This window comes from Hylobates moloch, unplaced genomic scaffold, assembly GCF_009828535.3.
Source record: "Hylobates moloch isolate HMO894 unplaced genomic scaffold, HMol_V3 SCAFFOLD_8, whole genome shotgun sequence".
NCBI classification, from domain to species: Eukaryota; Metazoa; Chordata; class Mammalia; order Primates; family Hylobatidae; genus Hylobates; species Hylobates moloch.
In genome coordinates this window covers 35,733,049-35,748,781 of record NW_026652283.1, presented here as the reverse complement: position 1 = coordinate 35,748,781, position 15,733 = coordinate 35,733,049, and the positions used below count along the sequence as shown (strand labels likewise).

General features: G+C 46.3%; 2 protein-coding genes across 10 annotated transcripts in view; one reads left to right on the top strand and one right to left on the bottom strand.

The window, feature by feature from the left end:
• Nucleotides 1-15,733, top strand: part of CSMD2 (CUB and Sushi multiple domains 2) — a 701,208-nt gene that overhangs the window by 300,342 nt on the left and 385,133 nt on the right. The gene's annotated exons all lie outside the window — the stretch shown is intronic.
• On the bottom strand, nucleotides 253-4,582 carry HMGB4 (high mobility group box 4). Its single transcript, XM_032160176.2, has 2 exons — nucleotides 4,168-4,582; nucleotides 253-2,189 (listed from the first exon to the last, which is right to left on the bottom strand). Exon 2 carries the CDS (start codon nucleotides 859-861, stop codon nucleotides 292-294), a length of 570 nt encoding a protein of 189 aa, XP_032016067.1. The 5' UTR covers nucleotides 862-2,189; nucleotides 4,168-4,582; the 3' UTR covers nucleotides 253-291.

Here is a 15,733-nt window from a genome sequence, read left to right as displayed (position 1 = left end):
CCCCTCCCTTCCCTCCATCCCACTCCTCCTTCCTCCCTTCCCCTCCCTTCCCTTCTCCCTTCCCCTCTCCTCCCTTCCCCTCTCCTCCCTTCCCCTCTCCTCCCTTCCCCTCTCCTCCCTTCCCCTTCTTTCCCTTCCCCTCCTCAGGATCAGTTTCCCTGCCCCAATCTCTCCTCTACCAAGCCACTCCCTCCTCCACAAAGCATCAGTCACAGCTACTCTAATGCCACACGTGAGACCAGGAACAGGAAATACGGTTGAATGGCATTTTATTTTTTCAAACTGGATCCATCAGCTCTGCCTGACTCTTTTCCCTCTGCACCGGTTTCTAGCTGACATTCGGTACTTCTTCCTGGCATTACATTGTTTATGTTGTTTACGGTAGAGTTCAAGTTCCTCGAAGTACTTAGCTCTCAGGAGAGCCGCTCTTTGCTCATAAGGGTGCTTCTCCAGGTCTGTCGTTGTTGACCACATTTTCCCTGTGGCCTTGGCCACCTGCACCACCGACCAGTTCGGGTTCTCCCTCTTCAGCTGAGCATAGTGGTCTTGGCAGAAGAGCAGGAAGGATGATGGAGGCCGCCTGGGTGCCTGGGGATCCCGCTTTCTCTGTTTCTTCCTCTTGCCAATGTAATTCATCATTTCTTCCTGGTATCGGGCTTTGTCGACTTTGGCCAGGGCTTCGTATTTGGCCTTTTCATGCTTTGAGATGGATCTCCATTTTTCCGAACACTTTCTAGAGAACTCTTTAAAGCCAACGTAGGTATTTGGCTGCTGCTCCTTGAATTTGTTTCTGTAATTCAGCAAAAAGTGAACATAAGAAGAGACATTTGCCTTAGGCTTTAGCTGGATTTCTTTTCCCATGTTCGTAAGTTCATCTTTTTTCTGGATTCAGTAACGTGGACAGGAGAGACTGTTGTTCCCACACTCCAGGAGCAATCTAGAAGTGCTCTACTTGCAGTGAATTTTTCTGTCTGCAAGAGCTGCAGTCAGGGCTCAGCCTTTTCAGTGCTGATGGCATTGTTGAGTCAGAGAAGGGAAACTGTGACATCATCCACAAGCCAGCCAATCCCAGCCAACACCTGTGGGCATTTGTGTACAGGTGCTCTTATTGGTTGGTTACTTGAGGGTCAATGTTTGCCTCTCATGAAAGATGATGGTTCATTCATAGAAGGCTATGAGGCAGCTATGTCCCCCGGAAATAATTCTCCTTGGCTTCTTGGAGGCAGTGGGTTTTGCTGCACTTTAGGGGCTTAAAATCCCTAGGCTGTAGTGACAGGCCATGGGGTCTGCCTTCCTCACTATACGATTTTCGGGATGCCTCATCATCCCTTCCAAAGACAGGCTGAGAATAATGAACATGGGGAGGTGGATAGCTCCAGGGCTGTCATGATAAAATGTGAAGTCTTTCTGTTTGCCTTGAACAGTGGCAGCTCATGCCATACAAAGGGGTTAGTAGTAACTCTAAAAGTAATCAGGTATGACAGCTGTGACTTGGTTCCTGTCAGGACAAAGTTGTCTAATTTAAAACCTGAGCACTTGGGCTATGAGTTTGAACTCTTCGTTTCTCTGAAGAAATGTGAGGGGAAAGAGGGAGGAGAACCTTGAGATTTTATTAATTAGCACTTGAGTCCATGAAAATGAAATGGAATTTGTAGCACATCCAGGAGCCTCCCCACTCCCATGTGAGGGGTCCCCATTTCTTAGGTTTAGAACACAAAGCTGTAACAGCTACACTCAAACTGGCCGGCTTCTGGCTTTTGGTCAACGTAATTGCGGATATTCCACTAGTCTTTCAATTGGAGGGAAGAGAAAAGATGAAAAATTGTCAGTTTGGGTGCCTTTGGACACTGCTAGGTACTTGCCTGTGTGGCACTGGGTTTAATATAACTTAATGGTTGATGATAGCCCCAAATTTATAGGACTAGAAAACTGAGTTTCATTAATATAAAAAGTAACACGTTCAAGGTTGAACAGCCACTCACAGGTGAGAGTGTGGATTTTGACTGCTGATTGCTTAACCTAAGCCTGTGTGCTTCATCCTGCCTGCACAGAGCTGTTGCCAGGGCACCGAGGGTCCAGATATGTGGTCTCAGCAGCTGAGCCGGACAAGGAAACTTGTCTAAGACGAGACCATATTTTGAATTTTTCCAGGTTCATTCCCAGGGTTCCAAGACTTCAAGGTTCATCTTCTGTAAAAGAAAGATGGAAACTAGTAAGAGTCTCCAATCCTGAATTCTTGCCCCAGCTCTGCTGCAAGGTGGCTGGCCTACCTAAGCCATCCCCTTCCTCCCTGTGAGCCAATGATCTCTCATAAATTGAGCATTCTGGACTGGCCAGGGAAGCCCCTCCAGGGGACAAGCTGTAGTTGTGTGGCAGGATTTGGGGGCCTGTAAGATATCAGGTGCCATCAAGGAAGTCTGGGCTAGTAGGGGGTCTGGCAAAGGAATAGATTACTCTGGGGACACTTCTCAACCTAGGTAGCCTTTTTCCCCCTGGCTCTTTCTCCCAAGGGGCCAGAGGTTGACTCACACATTTTTTGGACATGAGCAGAGCTGCATAGATGAATGGGACACAGCTCCTTTCTGAGATCAAAAGATGGGACATGAGGAAGAACTTTAATGAAAGTCCACATATTAATCAGACTCTGCTCAGGCTCAGACACACACACACACACACACACACACACACACACACACACAGAGTAGCTTATCCGTGCCTCTGTTCATAACCTTCCATCCCTCTCATGATGATAAGATCCAGGAAGATTAACCCACAATAGCTATCGGGAAGCTAGCAGATTTAAGAAGAAAGGGCAGTAAAAGGGAAAAGCTATGTCAACCTTTTGGTGTTGTCAAAGTTCCAACTTGGAGGATGAAGCAGGAGAAGTCCTTGTTTAGGGGAGCTTAGGAAAAGTAGATAAATCTGGCTTCCTAAATCAATGCAGTGTGCTGGGTATCTAAGAGTTGCCCTTCCAGATCCCCTTTCCAGCCTTCTCCAACCTTCTCTTTTCAACCTTCTCTGGCCTGGGAAGCTGGCCTGTATGAGCCACATCAATGGATCCCATACCCTCTGGCTTCCATCTCACTTTGGTCAATGGGGCCCCCCACAGGAGATCAGAGATGGAGGAAAGTTAGCTCGAGGCATTTATTCTCCTGGATCCCCACCCCAGGGTCACCTGGAGCTGGTTCTGTGTCCCTGGACTGAAGGTCACTGGTCCTCATAAGGTGTCCTCTCTAAATGACTCTCTCCTTCCAATACAGGCATTGCCCCCTCTCTTTATCTCCTCCTGCCTAGGGTGGGAAAAGCTCTACTTTTATGAGCCTCTGAGGTCTCTGCTACTTTCCCACGCTCTGCCCTCACCAATTATTTTAATTTGAGTGGCCATCTGTTTCCTGCTGGGACCCTGATCAAAGTACCATGGTTTTAGCCTTTCACCATGTAGGCATCAGTTTAATAGAGAAGAGTAATGAGCTTCTGGAGATCCAAGTGCCCGGCAGTCACACAGCATAGAGCAAGCATGCCCGCGAGGACAGTGGCATGACCAGACCACATGCCCAGGAAGAGGTGTCCAATATTCCCTAGATTATGAGATGACCTCCAGGCAGGAGCATTGGTCTAGAGGGCCAGATAGTAAATATGATAGGCTTGGTGAACCACAGGGTTTCTGTTGCAAGTACCCAGCTCTGCCACTATACCTCGAAAGTAACCATAGAAAATACCTAAACCAATGAGTGTGGCTGTGTTCCAATAAAACCTTATTTTTAAAAAATAGGCTACAAGCTGGGGGTCATAAATCTGCCAACTCCTCATCTACAGATGTGAGTTCAGTATTTTCAAACATCTTGATTGCAGTCTGCAATAAGAAATACATTTTACATCACGACTCATTTACATACATACATACTTAATATTTATATAATGCTTAATATGAGCCAGTCTCTCTTCTAAGTACTTTATGTACATCTTTCCATTCAATCCTCATAACAAGCCTATGGGAGGGCTGTTTTTATCTCCATACAAGGATAAGTGAATTCAGACGAAGGTAGCAAAGCACAGAGAAGACATAGGGATAAAAAATTTCTACTTGTGTGACGTACCCTTATTTTCTACTCTGTTATAGTCACCTTTACTTTATGTTGTTATTTAAAATGCCACCCACAGACTGACCTCATGACCCACTGATGGGTCACACTCCAAGAATGGATTTGAAAAACACTGCCCAGACAAGCTGAGAGGGAGCTTCCACCTCAGAGACTGTGAGATCCTCTTTACTTGGTGGCGGTAACATGAAGTGGAAAGAACATGGCCTTTTAAGCCAGACACATATAAGTTCAAATTCTAGCTTTGCCATTTACTAGCTGAGTAACTTTGGGCAAGTCTAGCTCATTACAACCATACTCTAAAAAGTAGTGAGGTGATAACAAAGCCATGAAGATTAAACAAACTGAAATGATAGGAATAAAAACAGATGGCATTCCCCCTCTCCAGTGTGGGCTGGACTTAGCCACCCACTACTAATGAAAGAACATGGAAAGGGACAAATAGTAACTTTACAGTGGGGAAATCTGGCAGACATCACTTTAACCAAGTGATCAAAGTAAGCATCGTCAATAATGGGTCATGTTGAAATCACAGAACCCCTTTCTGTGATGCCATAATAACAGCATCTCACCCCCATGATATTCTTCCCAAAAATCCATAGCCAGGGTCTATGAAGAAACATTAGACAAACTGAAATAAAGAACATTCTACCAAATACCTGATCAGTACCTATTAATAATGTCAAGATTTTAAAAAACCAAGGCAAGGCTAAGAAACTGATGCAGATTGGAAGAAACCAAGAAGACAGGACAAATGCAAGGAGAGATGCTAGACTGAATCTTGTGACAGAAAAACAGTGGGCCATTGGTGGAAATCTGGGAAAATCTGAATAAAATGTTTCATTTCGTTACTAGTACTGTACCATTGCTGATTTCTTAGTTTTTATGCGTGACCCAGGGTTATGTAAGATGCCAACATTAGGGAATCGGGGTGAAGGGTATACAGGACATTTCTGTACGATCTTTGCACTCTTTTCTTATTTCAAAATAACATTTAAAAAAAAAATCTTCCCAGTTGATAGCAATGTGCACCCAGGGTAAAGACACCCTGCTCTTGATCCATCCTCTCCAGGAATCACAGGGCCAGATTTTACCCTCAGTTACAGCAGCATATGCTCTTAGCATATCTCTGTCAAAGTATATCTCAAATTTTGGAGCATGATGGAATCACCTAAGTTTTTCAAAACCCTCAGTGCTCAGGCCACAGCAACAACAGCAAACATACCCGGCATAGGCATGTATTTGTCAAATGGTTTGAAACTTCCTCCATCCCCCCGCCCCCCCGCCCCTTCCTCTGTGGAGTGGGACTCACTGGTTGCATTTACCCTCTGAACAAGGCATCTGCAAGTGGCAGAAGAATGCCTCTCCAAAGATGCCGGTGTCCTAAGCCCTGAAACCTGTGAATTTGTTCCTTACTTGGCAAAAAGGACTTTGTAGATAAGATTACTCTAAGGATTTAGAGATAGGGAGATGATCCTGGATTATCCAGGTGGGCCTCATAGAATCACATGCCTTTTGTAAGTGGAAGGCAGGAGTGTCACAGTCAGAGGAGACGTGATGAGAGAGGCAGAGGATCAGAGGTGGAGAGAGATTTGAAGATGCTACACTGCTGGTATTGAAGACAAGGGAAAGAGGCCATGAGCCAAGAAATGCAGGTGGCTACTAGCAGCTGGAAAAGGCAAGCAGAAGGATTGTCCCCTAGTGCCACCAGAGGGGCTCAACCCTCCCCACACCTTGATCTTGGCCTGCTGAAACCCATTTTGGACTTCTAACCTCCAGAATTATAACACAATAAATTTGTGTTCTTTAAGCCCCTAAATGTACAGTTATTTGTTAAGGCAGCAATAGGAAACTAGCACAGTATCTTTCTCCTCTGGCTGCTGGTCTGTAACTTTTCCTCTGCCATTCTTAACCCCTGCTTGTGTTAATGCAGAAGACACATTTGAAGGTGAAAGTTTTATACCGCGGCATATTCAATTTGTTGAGAGAGAAGAACATGATATATTCAATCCTGCACACTCTTCTTCACTCACTTGCTGACTCATTAAGTCACTAATTCACTCATTCACTTACCAGTTAATTCACTCTTAACGTTTTTTCAGTTCATTCACTCACTCATGTACTCACACACCCATCTCAATAAATAGCTGTTGAGTTGCTGGAGCAGTGTGGCTGCTGCTTTGATGGCCAGTGATGAACAGTGTTTGAGGGATGGATGTGTCCCAGGAAGGAGGGTGGTAGTCCAGGGAATCATCTGAATTCACTTGGATCGCTACATAATAAGAAACCAGATAGGGAGGCCAGGCCATAAGCAGTCAGTCCAAGGCTCTTTGGCACTGACCTCGTGCCAGGAACTGTTAATCAGATGTGAGCACAATATTTTAACAAAAATGATGATCATACTTTGGGTACATCATCTCTGGAAGCCTGGAAGCGTGAAAAGAGAGATTAATTTATCTAAGGCCACACAGCAATAAGTGGCAGAGCCAGGCTTCGAACTCAAGCTTGTTTGACCCCTTGCCTCATATGTTTAGCCTCTACTGGTAGTCTAGGAACTCCCTTGGCTGGGGCTAGGGTAAGGAAGCAACTGGGAAGGAGCAAGGCCAAGTATTTCACGAGGAGGGAAGAAGGAAGGAGGAAAAGTTGTCTAAATCTCAATATTTAAAAAGATTCAGGTGAATCTTTTCTAATCTGGGTTGATCCTCATTCTGGATAGATCTAGTCAACTTATTTCTAGGTCATGGGATGTTCTAAGTCCAGGAGGTCAACTGACTTGGATGACTCATAGAACTTCACCAGCATCTGAAGATAAGCACGGAGCCTGCATCTACTCCCAAGGGCAGAAGCTTGCCAAAGCCAGGTGAAGTGTCAGCACCCAGCCCAATGGACTAGTGGACAGGTGGGCAGGCAGTGGTCAGATGATTAGACACAGAATGGGATCAGCCTGGTTGGGGGATGCCTGGCTACCTATGAAAGGATACGGGACAGATCTAGAACAAGACCAACTCTGGGTTGATGACTCACACAGTGATCTATGGATGCTCCTCACAGGTCTTTAAAAACCTACTCCTTTATAGCATAGGAGAGTGGCCCTGATTATTCAGTCCAGCTACTTCTCTTTCATCCACAGCAGACATCTTTTGTTTTGTCTGCTTAGCACTCCTCCCTTCTTTTGAGCACATTCCTTCTTTTGGAGAATTGTCCCCAAACTAGTCATGGGGTTCTAGTGAAGGCTACCTCCTTGGCCCCAGGAATGGGCACATTCCCCAGCTAAACTAACCAGAGGCCTCTGATGGGCTTTTTCTAATTAGAATCATGGGGAGAGATTGTCATCTTCTCTCTAGTGATGAAGGTGAGAGAGTGAATCACAGAGGTACTTAGAGTGGTCATGGCTCCAGCCTCAAGCAGACACCATTTGCAATAGAGAGAATGATGCCAGCAGGCAGAGCACAACAGAGATGGGGCACCGAGAGAGGGCCTTTGTAGCATCTGAGTTCTTGGTTCTGGCCATCCCTGGGGCCAGCTACAACTCGACTCTTCCTATGGTTTAGCTACAATCCATAGCAGCCAATCATTTCTTCTGTAGGTGGATGTGATCTGGATTTCTCCCATCTGAAAGCCAAAGTATAAGGTATTAACCCAGGTGGACAGCAGCAAGCAATACAAGAAGAGAGGAATTCTCCTCTCCCCCACTTTTGATGCTTTTTGGGCACATGCTATGTGCCAGGCACCTTTTATATGCATCACCTCACTTAAACCGTTTAACAACTCAATGAAGTGGGTGCTGTTATTATCCTTACTATATAGTTGGGGAAACTGAGGCCTAAAGCAGGTCAGTTACTTGCCCAAAGTGAGGCAGTAAGTTTAGAGCTGATGATACTTGAACCCAGGCAGTCTTCTTCTAGGGCCCGCGTGCTAAGTCTCTACCCCAAATTAGTTTCTACTCAGTAAATATTATTCCCTTTGCCTATGAGTCTACCTTGCTGTACAGAGATATGACAGGGCCAAGAATTGTAGATGTCGTGTCTTGAGGCCTTAGAGGGAACTTTGTGAGCGTCACTCACAATCGCACTATGAGATATAAACTGGGGAAAGAAGGGCTCAGAGAAGTGAAGCCACCTCTCCAAGGTCACATGGCCAGCAGACAATGAAGACAGGATTAGAACTCAGCTCCATGGGACTCTAGGACCACTTGCTCACTAGTCTTAGTGTGTGTGAGATGTTTAACTCACCCATCCTCCAGCTGTTGGGCAGCTCACTCATTCTTCTGGACATCAGAGCTGTTGATCTCTGGCAGGGCCCACTAGCTGCCTCCTAACAGGGGAAGGGACATCCATGATGCTCAAACTCAGAGTGGCAGTTAAGTGGCAGGCACACACTGATGTGGGCAGCTCCTCAAGAAGCCATTTACCAGAGTTCCTCTGGGTGAGAAATAATACTAATTACAAGCAGCGGAGGCTTCTGCAAGGCAAGCGGTGCCACCCTCTATGGCAGGAAGCAGGTTCCTTCTCCAAGTCATGTCTGCCAGTGACAGGTGGAAAGTGGGCAAGGCTGGGAAAGCAGGAGCCAGTGGAGGCCAGGCTGGGGTTCACCAGAGAAAGAGGGAAGGTGATGGTCAGGTGTACTGGCTGGTCCGGGTACCACAGAGTGCCCTGTCCTACCCCTGCACTGCTTTGTCACCAGAGTAGATGCAGGTGCCTCATTTCCCTGGAGAAAACTAAGCCAGGCTGCTCTGCGGTCTAATCTGAAGGGTAGGGTTCAAGGCGTTGGTAAGATCCCACCCCCTCTTCTCAAATCCCAGCAAGGCGGGGGGAAAATAGCTCACATTTGTGAGGCACCTACTGTATGCCAGGCACAGACTTGGACATATTATACACATGAGTACTGTTGCTCAGAGGAATCCCATTGCACAGATGAGGAAACTGAGGCTCAGAGAAGTTATGTCACATGCCCATGTTCACACAACTAGGAAACAGTAGAACGCAGATTCAAATATAGCACTGTCTGGTTCCGAGGGCCTGGCCCTTAAACCTTAACCTTTTTAAACCTATTGCCTCTGTGGGGAAGAAGACAGGTGATGAGCTAGATAGGTGTCATCTTCACTTAGGCAGAGACTCCAGCCAGGAAGAAGAAGAGGGTTGAGTAGAGTTGAGTGTGAATATGCTGTAGTCACCACGCTCTTGAGGCCTGCACCCTGTTTCTGGGCCAAGCCTGATGGGGATAGGCTTTAACATCCTAGAGTATGGAGGCTGCCAGTCCTCAGCACTGCCTTCCCAGATCTCGGATCTAACGTATAATAGAGACTTGGGCTGGGGACAGGGGACAGCCAGCTAAAGCCTCAGCAGCTGGTCAGAGTGGAGAATGCTCTTAGATTCTGTCCAGTCAGACTGGCTCCTGGAGGGTAAATGTACAAGGTTCAGGACATCATATAAAAGTAATAAGGGCAAGTTGGGGAGGCAGCAACAGAAGTGGAAGAAATGATGCTAGGTCACCATCTCCCAAATCTCCCCTGGGAAAGCCAAGCCTGTGGGGGCTTCTCCTCATTAAAGTGAGTACTCAGCCCTTCTCTCCATCCAAACCTCAAATGGGGGCCATAGGGACCTACCTTCCAGATAGAAGTTCCATCAGCTGATTGTCCCAGCTTGAGATACATGACCACCAGGATCCAATCAGCTGTAGCCTATGGGTCATATGATGTACATGGCTACCCCTGTCAGGAGCTGTGGGTTGAGGGAAGGAGACTGGTCTTCAAAGGCTTCCAGTCCTCATAAGGGAGTAGAACTGCCTGACTTAGACCTGGAGACAGTAAAGGATGGAGTGGGCAACTCAGAAAAGCTGCTGGGGATCCACCTACAAGCCTCCTCACCCAGAGCTTGGCATCAGCACCAGTTCTGATCTTCAGACCCAACCCTGTTCTGTCACTTCAGCACGATGGGAAGATCCTCTCTATAGAGGCAAGAAACACCTTACCCATCAGCTCTGCCAGCTGAGCAGCTGAGCTAGCAATGGAAGGAAACTGACACACCAAGCCACCCCCTAGACCTTCGCAATATGCCACCACCCAATACACAAGACCCAGCATGTTGGTGAGGAAGCCCTCGTCCCGACAACAAACACAGCCAGGCTCCCTGTCCCTCAGCACTCCCAGCCTCAGACACATGTCCTCCAGAGAGCCATGCATCTGGAGGAAAAACATTTACCTGATGTGGTTTTTGTGGGTTCCCTGGAGCTAACAATTAGCTGAGGAGGAAGGAGTTCTGACAATTTGTTGAGTTTGTTGAGTTGCTTCTGGGGAAAGGGGAACATTTGCCCACATTGATTAGCAGACCCCACTGTTGTTGCTTTGGGGATATAGGTCAGCATGAGAAGAATCCCCAGGAAGGTACCAGCAGCTGCTAAGTGAAGCAGGTAGTGGGGCACAGCCAGAGCTGAGGAACTAGGAGTGGGGAAGCATGTCTTGACAGGAGTGGGCCAGTGCCATGGGAAACCTGGGTGAAGCCCGCATGGCACTGGAGGCCCTCCCTCCTATTCCCTGGCTCACCTGCTCACTGCCTCTTTCTCTGCTTTTCCCCACATGTAACCTCTGCTTTCACCAGCAGGATCTCATTCATTCATTCATTCGGCCAATCATCCCTTCTTCCACGGAGTGATATTTACTGAGCCCTTTCTTTGTGTCAAGCACTCTCCAAGGTACCAAGGAAAGGACTGTGAACAAGAAAGAAACAGCTCCTGTCTTCAGGGAGCTCATAGTTCAGCAATGCATGGTGAGAGAAGCACTATGGTGGAGAAAGTGCAGGGTGCCCAGAGGGGACAAAGGAGAAGTAAACGAGACTCAGCAACAAAGGACAGGTTTCCTGAGCCAGGGGCTGATACACCTGCAGGATGAGTAGGAAGTAGCTAAGAAAAGAGTGGGGATGGATCAAGATTGGGAGAGAGAATTTGGCAAGAAGGTAAATTAATTGTTGGGAACATTCAAAATAGATCATAATTGACTGTTTTTCAAGAATGCTGTGGTTGAGATTCATATATAGCTGGGCATTAGACCTAGAAGACCTTTGAAGTCCTTCTCAAATCTCAGATTTTAAGATTAGCTGGTTCCCACTCTCCTGATAGCAGAGGGGATGTAATTCGATATCCCACCACTGAAAGTAAGCCACTGCTGTTTGCTCATTTATTCATTCATTCACAAAGCATGTCTAATAAAAGTATTCTTAACCCAACCCCCCTCCACCAAAGAAGCCAGCTGGACTACCCAGCACTCCCATGGCCTCAGTAGATCTTCCTGACTGGTGCCCATGGCACCCCCAGCACCTGCTGCCAACAGGCCGTCTTCCACCCCCACCCTCAATGCCTGTGCACTTCTGCTCCCATCAGCTGAGTCTTGCACTTTCCGAGATTCAGTTGGGTTTGTTGCCAAGTCTCTCAGTGCCAGTCATACTTGTTATTGTAATTATGTGATTTAAATTAAACATCACATAAACTGATGAAATATGAGTGTGAAAGGAAATATGCATCTATGGAAACTAAATTGAATGCTTTGGAATGATTCCATGAAGGAGAGTCTCTTAAAAGAATTGCTTACTAAATATTAGGTGTCAGTGAATGAGACAACTGTACCCCACTGGGTAAATTACATGAGGGGAGGGGGATGGGACAAAGCATCCTTAGCACCTTGATGAGAATGGGTGTCAATTTCTGGCACACAGTAGGTGCTCAAGAAATATTTGTTGGCTGGACGGACGATCTGTAGCCACATTTGAAATGGTGAATGATGCGTTATGGTTGTAGTTTATATAAGATAGACAATGTGGAGAACAAACCCATGATCAAAGGAAAGGCCTTGGTCCTGCATTAAACTGATTGGCAAATAAATGTATGTTTGTTTTATATTATAATGAAATGTGTGTCCTTTTTTATGATTCCCTACTTAGAAATTACATTTTTATTTACCAACCAACTACATCATCTGTGAGGCTTCTGTGGTAGGAATTAGCAAACTTTTTTTCTGTAAGAAGCCAGAAAATAAATATTTTGGGCTTTGCAAGCCATCATCTTACACAACTCCTTAACTCTGTCATTGCATGTGGAAGCAGCCACAGACGTTATGTAAATGAATGAATGGGCATGGTTGTAATCTGGTAAAACTATATTTACAAAGACAGGCAGCAAGCTATAGTTTGCCAACCCCTGTTCTATGAAATGTATTTGTTCTGTGTGCCAGGCACTGTGCTGTGCACCAGAGATACTGAGACAAAAAGAAGATTTTATTCCAGCTCCCATGGAGCTTGCCTGCTAGTTGAAGAGATGGTCAACTCAAAAGATGAGTACAATTTGGTATGCCCAGGATCATGGCAGGGCCATGTCCACTGGGGGCAGGGAGAGGGAGAGATAGAGGAAAGGAAATATTTAGTTAGGTTTATAGGATCAGTGATATTTTCCCAAGTAGCCATGTGGGACAACAGGAAAAGGGCATTCCAGGTAGAGGGAATAGCATGTGCAAAGGCCTGGAGACACAAAAGTACTAGTCGCATTCCAGGATGTACAAGCCATTCCGTGTAGCTGGACCTCAAAGTGTGTGTCATTGAAGAGGAAAGACATTAAAAAGCTTGGACTTTATTCTGGAGCCAGTGGGTTCAACCATTGCTGCTGTCTTTCCAGCAAGGCAGGGATTGGATCAAATCTTCCCACAAAGTATGGAAGATGGATCAGAGGCAAAGGGCAAATTAGAAGCCCATCTCTGTAGTCCAGGTGAGAAACAATGAGGACATGAAATGGAGAAGACTTGGCCACAATTGGCGATAGGGGTCAAGGAGAAGGGGGAGTTGAGGATGCTGCCTGGGTCGGGTGAACAGGAGAATGGTGTAGATTAGGGGGAGCAGTTGCACTAAGGAGCAGAAACGACTGGGGGAAAGCTTTGGTTTGTTCAGAGCATAGTAACCAACCCCAAACACATACTAGGTAGCCGGGAATTGAATCTTCAAAGGCTGGCTCAGATCTTTCAGAGCTGTCCACACAACCAGGGTGGGCAGGCACTGCTGGAAAAGAAAACCTTGGGAGGCCGAGGGGCCTCTTTTCAAAGATAAGGCCCAGCAGCTCATATTCAAAAGAAACTTCCATTTGTCCCAGGCATTCACTCAGTTCCTGGAAAATATACATCATGGGATTGTCTTGGGGAAAGAATTTATCTTGACGTAGCAAGTCCTAGGAGTTTAGCTAAAGGAAAACTGATTTTGGAAAGCATTTTGATGAGAATGGGTGTCAAGGCGGAGTCATTAACGGTTTGCTTCAGGAATGAGAGGTGGCTTGGGTTTAGCAGAGGAGGGATCAGCCTGAAACAAGGGCCTTGGGACTATTTGCCCACCACTGACCAAGACATTTTCAAAAGGGTTTCTCCGATTGTATCCTGGTGTCCTCTCCATTCATCAGGGGGGAAAGCAGGTGACAGGTGGGAAGGGAAGAGGGCTTGGGAGTGGGGATAAGGTGGTGAGGACCTCCTATATTTCACATTCTCCTAGGCCAGCCTTGGGGATGGGGAGGGATGGTTTATGCTTAGTACTGGGATGCAGAAGTGCTTCAACTCTGAATCAGACCAGGGCCATGCACATAGCTTACTTAACAGATAATGCCCACAGGAGACGCTCTGGGAGGACAGAAGCCAGATGCTATTGATGGAGAAGGAATGGAGGCTGAACGGAAAAGAAGGCATTGCAGCTGAATCATATACATTCCAGGCTTTTCAGGGACTCCCTATATCTAGGGAACCACAGTGGGAGTGGCCCTCACTTGCAGGCACAATGCCTTGTACACAATATGTGCTTGGTGATTGCACAAATGAATGTTCTCCTGAAGATGTCAGTTTTCAGGGATGCTAAGATTTAAACTCAGATCTCCTAACATTCCTCCCCCTCAACTTACAATTAGGCAGCAATTCCTTGCACAGTCACTGTTGTCATCTTGGTGGGGGTATCTCTCAGCTCCCCAACATCCCGACTGCATGAGAAGCTTCTTAAGAAGAAATGCTTCCCGCAAAATCTGCTCTGAGCTCTCCTTCATGAAGGGAAGGGCGCAGAGCTTTCTGCAGAGGAGCTGAAAGCCACTTTTCTATAATCAACTACATGCATTAAAGGGAGTGATTTTTTTTAATTCTCCCCAAGCCAGATTCCATTAATGAAGCCCCATTTAACAGAAGTCAATTTACCAAAAAGAAAAAAAAATTGAGTGTAATTGCTTAAATACATTTTATGTTGTACTGCAATAGCAATTTTCTGGGTGAACTTGGAATTCCCCAAGCCCCCCGTAGTGAAGTTAATGTGGACAGAAAGGTTTGAAGGGGAGAATCTCTCTTTGTGTTTCTCTCCTTTAATTATGATTCTAAGAGGGAGCAAAATTAAAGAGGATCCTGGGGGAAGTCAGGAGGGGGAGAAGAGGAACAGAATGGAATTCAGCCTAAACGATTCCACTGCCTTCCTTCATGCTTGCATGTACATGTCAGTGTAATGCAGTGGCTGAGCGCATAGGCTCTGGATGGGATGGCTGGATTTAAATCCCACCTCTGCCACTTGATAGCTGTGTGACCATGAACAAGTTTCTTTACCTCTCTGTGCAGCCAGGTGGTGCAGTGAGAAAAGGCATAAAGAGCATCAAGGGCAAAGGCAGAGAAGCACAAAAGAACAATGTATATTCCTGAATACATGAACTCTTCTGTTTGACTGGAGAACTGTGTGTGTGTGTGTGTGTGTGTGTGTGTGTGTGTGCGCGCGCGCACGCACGCACACACATTCAGGGTGAAAGGCAGGCAGGAGTCAGACCAGGAAGGCTTCACTGAGAAGGTGACATTTGTTCAAAGCCTTGGAGGAAGTGAGGGGCTGAGCCAGGTGGAGTTCTGGGAGAAGTGCCAGTACAGCCGGCAGAGGGGATGTCAACTGCGAAGACCCTGAGGCAGGAGCAGGCCTGGCCAGTTTTGAACAGCAAGGAGACATCTGTGGCTGGAGCATAAAGGATGAAGAGGTGGAGGCAGGAAAAGTCAAGGCACAGTGGCTTTTTCAAGGCCTTGTGGGCTACAGTAAGGTCTTTTACCCTGAGGATTAGAGCCACGGAAGATTTGTTTTGTTTTGATTTGTTTTTCACTAACTCTGTTATAATATAGTTTACATAAAATAAAATTACCATCTAATTTATTTACCTATTTACTTATATTTTGGAGATGCTATCCAAAATATAAGTAAATGGGTAAATAAAATGGAGTCTCACTGTCTTGCCCAGGCTGGTCTCCAACTGCTAGCCTCAAGCAATCCTCCCGCTTGGCCTCTCAAAACCCTGGGAATACAGGCATGAGCCACTGTGACTGGCTGTAAATTACCTATTTTAAATGTACAGTCCCTTGGAGCTTTGACCAATGTGTACATCTCATCGAATCAACATCTCATTCGAGATGTAAGACATTTCCATCACCCCCAAATGTTCCTTGCACTCTTTCCCAGGCAGGCAATCCCCAACCATTATCTCTCACCCCCAGCTCTGACAACCACTAATCTGCTTTCTCTCACTAAACTCTTTTGCAGAGTTTCGTATGAATGAGTCACTCAGTGTATACTCTCAGTATATCCTCTTTGATGGCCCAACATAATGCTTTT